Genomic DNA, 12,505 nt, shown 5'->3' with positions numbered 1-12,505 from the left:
TTAATGACCAAAGTGCTGATATAAGTTCATCTCTTAGTATTTGAAGTTCCTGAAAGTAGGGAATATAATATCTCCTAAGTATTTTGCTTGTTGACATCTCTACTGTATAGAAGTTTAGTATACTCCTACCATCTCTGATCTTCTTTGAATTAGTTAATGTTTGTCCATTGGCATCCTTCAGCCTAACAATTCAAGTTTGGAATCATCCTCCGAGTTCATAAATCTTTTGGAAGATTTTCCTTGTTTTTCCATGTATCTTTTCTTCTTCAATATCTTTACAGATGTAGATGAACTACTACTACTTGTCTCTTCTAACAGCTCTCTGAAATTCATTGTTAAATTCCTTCCTGAGATCTTTGTCTGTCTTGGCTTTGGCTCCTCTCCTCTCCTCTCCTCTCCTCTCCTCTCCTCTCCTCTCCTCTCCTCTCCTCTCTTGTCTCTCATCTCTTCTTGGCAGTTCCCACAATTTGTATATACACTGAGAGCAAGGCCCACTCCCTCTTCGCACTAAAGATGTTGCCAGTCTGGCAGTGAAACGTCTGCAAGAAAACAACAAGGCTCAGAGAGCACCAAGGACTCCACAATTTGTGATCCTTTCCATAGTCACCCCCAGCCACATCTTTGCTGATATAACTGAGCTCTTCCACCTCTTTGTACCAATAATATAGTCAATTTGATTTCTATATACTTCATCTGTATAATACAGTCAATTTGTATTCTGTATCCCCCATCTGGCAATGTCCATATGTATAGGCATCTTTTTGGTAGTTTGAAAACTGTGATAGTAATGAACAGTTATCTGGATTGGCAGAGATTGATATCTTTCTCTTGCTTCATTTCAGTTTCCTAGGCCATACAGGCCATCTCCATTTTCTTCCTTAATATTTCCAACTTTGGCATTCCAACCACAAGCAGCATATCTTGCTTGCATGTTTTGTCAATTTCAAATTGAACATGAGCATACAACTCATCAATCTCCTCTTCTTATCTTGTCACTAAAGTATTCCTATATTGCTGCTGCCTGATATAGTTACCTGCTTGCTTAGCTGGAACACTGGGATGACCTTCCCACCTTGGATGACCTAGCAGGCGCATATACTCCTGGCATCATTTGGTCATCCCTCACAGGAATACCCCCCTCTCTCACAATCATGCAGCACAGCAGGACCTGGTAATGTTATGTTTCAGTATTTTCCATTAATCTGCATTTCTTTTGCAGATGTTTTAGTTTTGGTCTTGAGATTAGGGAGACTATGGGACATAAATTAATCTTTAAGCACTTCCATGTAGAATGCCATTAAGATGTATGTTCACCAAACATTTTCTGTGATGCTTTTTGTAGACCTAATTTTTAGTATATGTAATCCACAATTTAAAAAGTTAGAGAAAACCCTAACCCTAAAAAGTTAGAGAAAAAAGTTAATATATATGGAAGCTGTTTTGTTTTGCCTACAATATTTATATTAAAAATATGCTTAGTCTAAAAGGATGAAAACATACAATCAGTTTCAATTGGCTAATTACTTGGACATTCACTCTGATGCAAGATGGAGCACTTGCTCCATTAAATTTCCCATTTACTTTAGTATGAGAGTTGGCATTATGAGCTGCTACACTACTAATGATATTAATGAAAAAGTCTTTGCAAAAATGAGGTTTCCAAACATGCATCTGAATTAGGTGACCATATTTCCTTGAGACAAAAACGGGACATTGGGATGCAAAAACGGGACAGGGTTAAACTTACATAATATTCTGTATCAGTCCCTGTGGTGTTGTTTCCCAATGCAAGGGGCAGTCAGGCGTGGAAGGCATGCGTGTGATCGCAAGACAGGGCAAGGCAAGTCCATGGGCGCAACTGCCAGACAAGGCTCAGACTCAGAGTCTTATGTGGCGGCAAGGCCGGGAGGCAAGATTGGGCATGGCACCGAGACAAGTCCCAGCAGCAAACTCTGGCTCAGCGGTGGCATCCCACGTGGCAGCAGGGCAAGGCAGAGAGGCAAGATTGGGTACAGCAGCAAGACAAGGCTCAATGGCAAGTTCAGGCACAGCAGCAAGGCAGGGTAAGCAGCTGGTGTCTGGCGCAACAAGGTTATGCAGTCTGTGATCAGGCTCCAGCGCAGCAGTCAGGCAGGGCTCTGGAGTGGGCTCCGTTGTGGCAGCAGGGCAGGGCTGCGAAAGAGGTTCTGGCGCAGAGTCTTAGGTCATCAGCGTGGGCTTGCTGGAATGGTTGTCTCTGGCAACCTGCTCCAGCGTCGGCTTCCTTTTATTGGCGCGATTCTCCCGCTGTTTTCGCACGTGAGCCAATTGCACCTCCTGTTGTTTGGCCTGCCTCTCAGCTCACCTAACACACGTGCTGATAGGCGGTTAAAAAAAATGGGACAAAACTGATATTTACATTAAAATGACGGGACGGTTGGGAAATGTTAAAAAAAAACGAGACTGTCCCATTCAAAACGGTACGTATGGTCAGCCAGTCTGAATTCTTTTGTATTAGGCAAATATACAAAAATATTGTAGATCCAAAAGTGCCAATAGAAGAATTCTCAATATGGCTTTAAGCTGATGGAAAGTAAAGAGAACCTGTTAACATTGTGTAATGGAAAGAAGGAATAACCTTGAGGAACAGGAGGAAGAGCTACAACCAAGACAATGGTCAGATATCTGAGTCAGGGCAGAAATATAATTTGACGAAGTATCTCAGATGTGAACCCCTCTAGGTCACACAAGATAAAGGAAGGGAGAGGGAAAGTGTATTCAGACGTGCAAGATTCTGTTACCGTAATCTTATGATAAAAGTAGTATTAGCATTTGTAACTTCAGTTTTCTAGTCTGGTCTACCTTGAAGGACTGACACATTGCTACAGATTGCAGTGATTTAGAATTGGATCAATGTAGATTTGCTTCTCTGAATGTTTAACTTATCTTGATGTAACCAAGTACAGATCTGGAGAGGTACTACCAAGTTCAAAAAGAAATTGGCTATTGAGTACAATAGCAGAAGCTATTAGAGAAGCTTTCTTCAACAAAACAACTTCCACTTTAATTCTGGCATCTTCCAGAATTTCTAACCAGGTTTCTGGAAGGCCATAGAAACTGCAATTCCAGTACAACAAATTGGATTGGATGCAGATTTTCCAGTAATTATTCCTTTGCTAAAATAGAATGAAAAAAGTATCCTAGGAGTAAAAGTCTGCTTCCCGTATTATTTTAATCTTGGAGGAAGCACAGATTGTAATTGCTTAATGTGGGATTTAAAAGACTTAAAAATAAAATAATTACTCCAATCATGTGCTAAGATAAAAAACTTATGGAATACCAGTTCTACTAATATATTAGAAATTTAATGTACTAAAAGTTATTTCATACAAAAGGGAATAATACTGTAGCAAATTTAGTTTTTAGCTGGTAAATTAAAGGAAAATATAGTAAATATTTAATTTATCTTACAGAAAAGAGAGAAGTTGCTATAGTGACCTAAGAATTGTAACAGATTTGTATGAAGGTTCTGTCATATTTATCTGTATATTTCTCTATCTCTTTCTTTACCTCTGTTGTAATTGCATAGGTCATAACACTTATTTCTCACATTCCATTCTGGACTCTGTACTTTCAATTCAAACATTTTGTATTGTGAGATAACCAAAATCTATGCTAATTGGATAAATCAGATTTAACAATGCAGTCAGATAAACAGTTGTGGTAGCTGCTACCATAGCAACGTCATCATGTTCACGTCTCCGTCCCTCCCTCCTCCCTCCCTCCCTCCCCCTCTACCCACCCCTCCTCTTATCCAGTAAGTGACATATTTGCTGATAGTCTGTATGTTTGCAAGGGTTTAATGGCAGAGCTCTTTGCTCTGAAGAACGATTCAAAATGATGAATGAGGATGCAGCTCAGAAGAGTGATGGTGGGGAGAAGTATAATGGAAGTAATCAGAGGAAGAAAAGACCCAAGAAGGTAACGTAGACGGGAACAGCAAGATGTGTGATGGAACAGTCAGGCAGTAGGAGTGGTCTGAAGTCTTAAGAACGAAGGTGTAGGGACCAGCAGCCCTTCAGCCTTTGTATTTTCATATCATTAGTGCTTTTCATGCTATGTAAAACGTGGTTATGTTTTTGGTTGATGGTTCCGTCTGATATTTTGCAAACAGGAAGCAGCTACAGTGGTTTAATCATTAAAGGCATTATGGCGGGTAGAAGTCTCTGGTGTGTAAAGGTTGTAGTAGCAATTTGTTGTCAGTGCTGATAAATAGCTAATTTGCTGATAAAGAACACAGGTTTTTGAGTGTCTTTAAATGTTAGACAATGCAAACATTAATCCCAATGGGCAGTGAACAAAAGGCTTTTTAAAAAACACATTGCTGCCTGTTTTCTTCAATTACTATTGTTATGCCTTGCAATGTCACTTTCATGGTATCATGCTCTGTTTTTTTAAGAAGATAATATGGTTGTGATGGAGAATACTGTCAATGAATGGTTGGGCATGGCATTCACCTTGTTTTTTCTGTATTTGACAGCAGGTATTACCTTTGAGATTTATTTTACATATGTTTAATCAAGCAGATAAAACTACAGAGAGCTAAAAAAACTCTTCCCTTTTTTCAGATCTAAATGCTGGTGATAGCAGGCTAATATAATACATGGCCACACCCAGCTTTTCAGCCAGCATCTCTTCAGGAAAAAAGGTGCATTTATTAAAGGATTTTCAGGCTACAAGTAGAGATGCGTTTTTACTCAGAAGCAAATGTATTTGGTGAGGCTGATTTCCAGATCCTTCTGACTAGGATTATATGCCCAGTATAATTAAATTAATCTTTCCACATATTCATCTGTCCTCACATTCAGTTACTTCCAAACCAGTTTCATCTATATGATTGTTTATTGGCTTGTAAACAAAGACTGCAAGTGCAAAACTGAAAAGTGACTTCAGAATAAATATCAGGTTGCATACTGCCATCACTTTGTAATACTTATTACAAGAGTAGCTATAGTGAAAACTCGATAGGTATATCTTGATGAAGAAGATGCTATATTTGGGTAGAGACTGTATAGCCCAAGGGGGAAAAATGCAGCAAATAATCACTGATACGTCTTGAAGTTATCTCTTGAATGCCTGTGTAGAATTTTCACAATGCTGTAACATAGGTTTCCAAAACATGAACCTCTGTATTAAATAGCAACTTGATAGAAACTCAGTACATCAGGGTATAAGAACAAAACTGTCAAAACGCTTGAAAATGTGAAGGAAAAATTTTCCATGGCTATGTACAGTATCACCTTTCTAAATAGATATTTAAATATAAATAAATGGAAATGTTTTTAATCCAGCTTTAAAAAAATAGTGGCAAAGATATTGTGACTCCACCTTGCTGTGTAGTGAAATTGTTGTAGTAATCCACAAAATTACTGGCTTTCACATCTAAGCAAAATATATTTATCTCACATTGTAACAAATTACAGGATCACCCCTTTATAGAAACTGGATTCCGATTTATCTTAAAGTACATTGGTAATCTCAGCAGTTGAGAATGGTCCTTAATAATCCAAGTGGGGTTTACTATCTATACTAAATAGGTATTCTTTTTCATTATTGTTCCTGATAATTTTAGGCATACAACTTTGCACTTGACATTTAAGCATCAGTCAGTTCAAAGGTGCTAACAAAGTATATTCTTTAGCTGTGTCAAAATGCTGTAAATGCCTGGAGAAATAAATAGTTATATTTCAAAGGGTGCAACTATATTATTTGTAAATTATTATTATTTAAATTTGTCGGCTGCCCAATTCCAGTGGACTCTATATCATGTTTCCTACAATTATTGTAAAGGTTGTTCCGATTTGATGTGCAACACACACTAAAAAGGGTGGGGTTTCAATCATGCAGTTATGGATGCCATCATGACTTTTTTGACTGCCCTGAAAACACCCCAATAACATTCCAAGACAGAAGGTAAAAAGAAATACAAAACAAGACTCCATTTGAGACTGTAGTTCATGTTGGGGAGTGCATGTATTTCTTGTTAAAATGTCTGCTTACAAAAGTGGACTTTCCAAAGCTGCCTAGCAACAGGTTGTTAAAGTTTCCAGTTAGAGTGCATGCTTATCAGGCTAGAATATTTCAGACGTTAATATATTCATATATATTTGTCAGCCTTGTGAGGTAGTCCAGACAAGAAGCATGCTCAGACGACTATTTCTACTTTATTGTAAGGTTACATTAACAGAAACTTGCAAGTCTGAAAGTAGGTCTCTCCCCCCACATGGCTTGTCCTCTTGTCTCCCCAGGGCATTCCTACATGCCATTATAATATTATATATGATTAGGACAGATTAAATCAGAAATGTTTATCTTTCCAAATGTTATTGGGCAGAAACTCCTATCATCCTTCAACCTTGGCTGTGCTGGCTAGGTCTGATGGAAGTTGGAACTCACCAATATCTGGTGAGCCACACATTCTGTAACTCTGAGTTACACCTTTAACCTGCACCTGCTCTGTGCCCTCTCTAACCTAAGATGACATTTGAGATTGCACAATTTGCTATTTCAGGGTAATATTAGTGCTAACTATTGTTTCTTTTAACCCTGAATTTTGTCCTGAAAGTACAAATGTTTGTGTGTCTGTGTGTTTTAAAACTAATAAGCATAATAATGTCGTATTTAATGAGAAAAAAGTGTTTATTCAACTCCTTAGCTGGAGAGTGAAACAATGCATACATTAAGTCCAAAGAGGGTAACAGCTGGAGTCCTTGGTGCTCTCTGAGTTCGGTTGTTTGCTTGCAGATATTTCATTACCTGACTAGGTAACATCATCAGTGCGAGTGAGTGTGGGGTTTGCTCCCTGTTTATATACAGTTGCTTGTCCTGCTAGTTTTGGTGGGTGTGTGGTTTTCTCCTTGATAGTTTCTTGATAGGATATTGTTTTCTGCTTGATTGTTTGTCTGGTGTTAATCCCTGCTTATTTGGGTGTTGGTTGCTGGAGAGGATGCATTCTGGTCTTTTTGTTTCCTTCTTAGTTTTCGTATTGTCTCTTTTGAATGGTGTGTAAAAGTGGTTTATCTGTTTGTCTCTATTGATGGCTGATTTGTCTGAATGTTAAGCTTCCAGGGATTCCCTAGTGTTTTTGAATTTGGCTTGTTCTAGGATGCTCACAGTTTCCCAGTTGAAAGTATGGTTGAGTCCATGTGTTGTGAGGTTGAGTTTTCATTGTGTCTTCTGACTGCTAGCTGGTGTTCATGGATGCACTCTGCTAGTCTTTTGCCTGGCCGTCCTACATAGTGGCTGTTACAGTCCTTACATTGTAGTTGTAGATGACTCCTGTTTTTTTATTCTTGGGCTACTGGGTCTTTCGGTTTACTTTAGATGTTTTGAAGGGCTTTAGTTGGTTTGTGTACTATGGTGATGCTGTGTGGTTGTAATAATCCGTTGGTTGTTTCTGAGATATTTTTGATGTATGGTAGCATTATCCTTTTCATAGCTTGTGTTGATTGTACTGTAGTTGGTTGAATGGTCAGGCACTTTTTGATAAAGTCGTGTGGGTATCCATTTTGTTGGAAGATGTTGTATAGGCAGTCTGTTTCCTTTTTCTGGTGTTCTGGGTTGCTGCAGTGCATTTGTACTTGTCTGAATAATTTTCTTACACAGCTCCTCTTGTGGGATATAGGGTTGTTACTTTGATCAGCCATCAATAGATACATAGAGATAAATTATATTTACACACCATTCGAAAGAAACAAAAAGCTAAGAAGGAAACAGACCAGAAAACATCCTCTCCAGCAACCAACACCCAGATAAGCAGGGATTAACACCAGACAAACAATTAAGGAGAAAACAATACCCTAATCAAGGTACTACCAAGGAGAAAACCACACCCCCACCAACACTGGCAGGGCAAGCTACTGCATATAAACAGGGAGCAAACCCCACACTCACTCACAGTGATGATGTTACCTAGTGGGGTAATGAAATGTCTGCAAGCAATCAACCAAGCTCAGAAAGCACCAAGGACTCCACAGTTCAATCCTGAGCTACATATATTCTCTTTTATTGGATAGTAACAGTTCTTACTGTAGTTGTAATATGTTCATTCATTAGTGAATGGAAGAGTCTTTAGTTTCTAGTCTTACACAAGTGTGCAATTAATAGTAGAAATAATGAAAGAAATGTATAGTCAAACGGCATGAGACTCTGTTATCAAAAATCCCTGTCTTAGAATGGTAGGTTCTCATTTTTTGCATTTTGGATAGATTCCCATTTTTCCCATTTTTATTTTTTTTTGCATTTTCTACAATAATTTCTTACTATCACCAGGTCATGCTAAAAACCGTTAATAGTTATTAGATGGTAATATAAGGTTTTCATTAATATCCTTAAATATTTGCATTCCAAATATTTGCATTCCAAAATTACATGGGAATAATCTGATTCCATTTGATAAGTTCTTTATTGTTGTAGTTGAGGAAATTGGTTTTCTGAGCAAGAACATCAGTTTGCATTAGATTTGTACATCTTAAAAATTGGAATCTAAACTATTTTTTTTAAGCTTTTCATTTCTAGAGTATAAGAATCAAAATTTAAATACCGACTTTGTCTGCTAAGTTTATGGGTCAATGCCTCAATGAATATTTTTATAGTCACATCATTGCAAAAACTGGTGCATTTATTATTGCTTACATAATTTTGTTTTGTTTCATTTCAATTTATGTTGTCTGGCTACAGAAAGGTGGAAAGTGAGCTAGGAGAGATTACTATGGTGACTGGGAAAACTGCTAATGGTTCTGTAACCCAACCAGCAGGAATGATTATATGAAGCTTCAAATGGGAGGTTCAGTTTGTAAACCCCTTAAAAGCACATTCATAAATGGAAGTAGGTCTGGGGTTTCTGCAGGTCAGTCAACTGACATGTGATCAGGCAACTAAAACCCTGTCCATTTTTACATGTGTGTGGTGCATGTGGCACATTAAAAAAGGCAGGGCTTTGATAATCCAATCACACCTGACCTTTTGTCATCATTGACTGCCCTTCCTGATGCCTCTGAAGCAGGGGACTATGAGTCAAAGTAACAAAGCAAAATGGATGGCTTCTAAGCAATTTAAAGCCTTCCGAAGTAGTTTACTATTTAACTACTGTAAAACTTAATAAAAGTTCCTGCCTGAAGCAGGGAGTTGGTCTTTTCCAGATCTATGATGGGATGATTCTATGTTTTAATGTTTTCTTAGACAAAATGATATGTTTCTATCTTGGTTGAAGCCTGGTTTGTGCCCTGTTTAAGGATGACCACACACGCTGAATTGGTTTGCAGGAGTTTCCTAGCAAATGGTTATAGGCAGTAAGCTGGAAGTGCACATATATGTACACTCAAGCAACATTTAAAAGTGAATAAGTTCTTGTACGAGAGAGTGCCACATATGAAAAAGTATAGTCCAGGATGTTGCAGGAGTTCAGGTGTCACAGAGGTTAGTCAGCAGGTCTGGGGTAAAAAACTGGAGTTTAGGAAGCAAACAGGATTCAGGAACATGAGAGAACAGGGCCAAGGTTTGGTGCAGTTGTTTCCAATGGAGAAGCTGATTGCAGGTGGCTGCTCTGATATAGGCGAATTAGGACATTGGCAATTTCATTTTTTGAATTGCTGTGCAGAGCATCTATGCTGGGCTCTTTGGAGTTCCCAGTGTGTTTTCAGGCTGTGCAGCCATTCAGGTTTCTTTTCCATCAACAAAATGCAAAATATATCCTTACAGACCAAAACCAAATAATTAAAATAAATTAAAATGTCCACATTAATAGGAACAAATTACTGCAACCATTCATAAATCTGAAGCATCATATCAGAGCAACAGACAACATCATTCAAAAATTCTGTTTTTATCAGTTTCTAGGAGTGCTCAAACATGGGGCAAATCTAATTTCCAGGCAGAGACTGTTCCTCATTTCTGGCCATATCAGAGAAACAATGCTTCCTGGCTTTGGCTTCATTCTACTTGTGAAGTTGTGGAATCACTGAGTTTCTTGTTGGATGAATATACTGGATGGAACATTTCAAGCTGGAAAAAGTAATCCTGAGAATACCTTGGTCACAGACAGCACCCACAGCCTCTGCTCTTCCTGCCTGCTGTGTACCACCATACTTCCATGCTTTCCTCCAGTCAGGCACCATCAAATTCTAGGCAATTAATTTTTTAAACTCCTTCCAGTTGCCTTTCAGTCCACTGAGAAGCTCACCAAGACTGTTTTCTGCCTAGGCCATCCCTGTAGCAAGCTCTGTCCTGGTCCACCTGCTGGCCCCAGTTCTACTTCCACTTGCAGTCCTGCTGACAGTGACAACCACCACATACTTAACTTGGCATTTTGTTATGACATCAGTGGACAGTTGTGATATCCACCATGGGACCATACCTCCAGTTTTGATCATAATTTGACTGTTCCACTCATAATTTTTGAAGAAGATCGTTTAGAAGATTCTTGCCTGAATGCTTAGTTTATGGTTAAAGAGCCAAGTCATTTGGGTTTGGAGGTGAGAAGTAGTTTATAAGGTGACCTCAAATCAATCCAAGGCTCCTAGCACAGAGTGCAGCATCTCTAAGATCTACTGGACAGGGTTGTATGTAACACCTCTACATTTTAAAGATCTGTTTGTTGTTCTGCAAAATAGCCTTCAACAGCTAAGTATGGTTGCTTGGATAGTTCTGTATACAGTAGCTATATAGCTGTATGGGATTTTTTTTTTTTTTTACATTTGAACATTGAAGTGTTTCTTCAAATGTGCTGTAAGACTGATTTAGGTAATACATTCATGCTGTTTAAGCAACTATAATTAAGTGGCTATGCCATTATTTAAAAGTAAATAAATTAAAATAATTGAGAAAGAGTTCTCACGATGACAACAATCTATAAGGACATATGGCAACTTAACATTACAGTAAAATATGAATGTGATATTTGGGAAACCTCAGAAATGTAATTATTGAAAATACAACAATTGTCTTCAGGATATCTGTGATTCATACTAATTAACTTTGAAACGTGGAAGAAAGATGACCTATGAATTGGCAATTCCATGGAAGGTTTAAACAGTTTACTCCAGTTGATGACACTGTGGTGGCTGCCACTGAGTGAGAATGCAAGCAAAGATAAGAAACACATTCTGTTCCTTCTCCAAATGTCACTGCTTCAGCAGAGGCATAATACTTCAGTTAGAGAGCACAAATCTTCTATTCAGCATCATGAATAGAAGACCATCAGGATATTTTATGGGAAATATAATGTCCATTTCTTCAGATCAGGCATTGGTTTCACTTGGAACTGCTCTAGGAAATTTGAATGCCTTATGGTTTTGAAAGGGAAAGTTTCCCATGTAGAAAAGGTCAATAGATAGTATTGTTGTCTAGTTTTTGGCTACGTAAGTATTGGACAGGTTCCTTCTCTAGAAAGAAAGATATTTTGTATTTGGGATCATTTGCAGTGGCAGTCCTAGAGCCTTTCCCCAGTGCTGAATTGAAGTACTATCCATCCATGTTTGAGCTTGCAGAAAACAATACCAGCATGAGATGCGTTGTTCTCATTGTTGATCTCTATCCTGCCTCTGCTGCCTTTTTTCTTAGTCACTGCTTTCTCTTGACTCCCCTCCCCCTCCGCACCCAGTATAATGGGCGACAAAGCCTAGCAGATTTTATACACCCTCAGGGGCTGCCCTGGGATGCTCTCAGAATAAAGGGAAAAACACTGCTTCAGTGCTAGTGGTGCTAAACCTAGTGACATTTAAGCCTGCTTCACTTATGGAATGGGGATGATTTGAAGACAATGTCATGGTGACACAGCAGAAAAAAATCCCCCAGTGTTGCCAGAGCCTGCTTGTGCTCTGGGTAGATCCATGTGAGGAAAGGCGCTGGTAACCTGGAAAATCTGCTAATGTCTAGTTTGGGAAGCTGAAAAAAGAATCCCAGAAGAATCCTCTTGTATAGGTCACCTTTTCTATATTATGGCAAGGAAACCACATACCTGGGTAGTGATGCTTCAGCTGCACAATCCCAGGAATGATACAGCTGTTTTAAAACAAATGCTACCTTTATATCCTACTTGGTCAGAAATACATATCTGGAATTGAACTTGGTGTGCTGCACTCATATATCTGTGTGTATCTGCAGGGGCAGGTGTAAGTCCTATTGGATACTACATACTTCTGTGTGTAATTATACTATGTATGAGGTGTATTTACATTATCAAAAATTCCTCAGCCAGAAAGTATAAACAGCAAAATCCCACCAAACACTTTCTCTATTGTTGTTTACATTTTGTTGATAAGTTCAAGTGACCAGGATATGATTCCAGCACATGAATTCAAAGGAAGTCATATACAGAATCTTGATAAGACAGCATGATCATGAACAGACTATGTGTTCATTCTTTCATGTATAATACTTATGTTGGAAAGAAGGACATACATCTCTGGTTATTTAGGGATGAATCTGGAATGCAATTGCAATGTGCTCAGTCCTGTCTCATTCCAGA

At 38.5% G+C, this 12,505-nt stretch overlaps 1 protein-coding gene across 6 annotated transcripts in view; it reads left to right on the top strand.

Annotated features, from left to right (window-relative positions):
* ANK2 (ankyrin 2) overlaps window positions 1-12,505 on the top strand; it is a 337,224-nt gene that overhangs the window by 98,938 nt on the left and 225,781 nt on the right. For 2 of the 6 annotated variants that reach the window (XM_063310222.1, XM_063310217.1), the window contains exon 1: window positions 3,790-3,960. The exons of 2 other annotated variants lie outside the window; for them this stretch is intronic. In XM_063310222.1, the coding sequence (XP_063166292.1) occupies window positions 3,877-3,960 (84 nt within the window). In that variant the 5' untranslated portion in view covers window positions 3,790-3,876. Of the gene's footprint in view, window positions 1-3,789; window positions 3,961-12,505 lie in introns of those variants that run through there. 2 more of the 6 variants (XM_063310239.1, XM_063310235.1) reach the window with 1 other exon arrangement.

The sequence above is a fragment of the Candoia aspera genome, chromosome 8 (assembly GCF_035149785.1).
Source record: "Candoia aspera isolate rCanAsp1 chromosome 8, rCanAsp1.hap2, whole genome shotgun sequence".
Classification (NCBI taxonomy): Eukaryota; Metazoa; Chordata; class Lepidosauria; order Squamata; family Boidae; genus Candoia; species Candoia aspera.
Note: the sequence above shows the minus strand (reverse complement) of the source record. Positions and strands in the feature narration are given on the sequence as shown.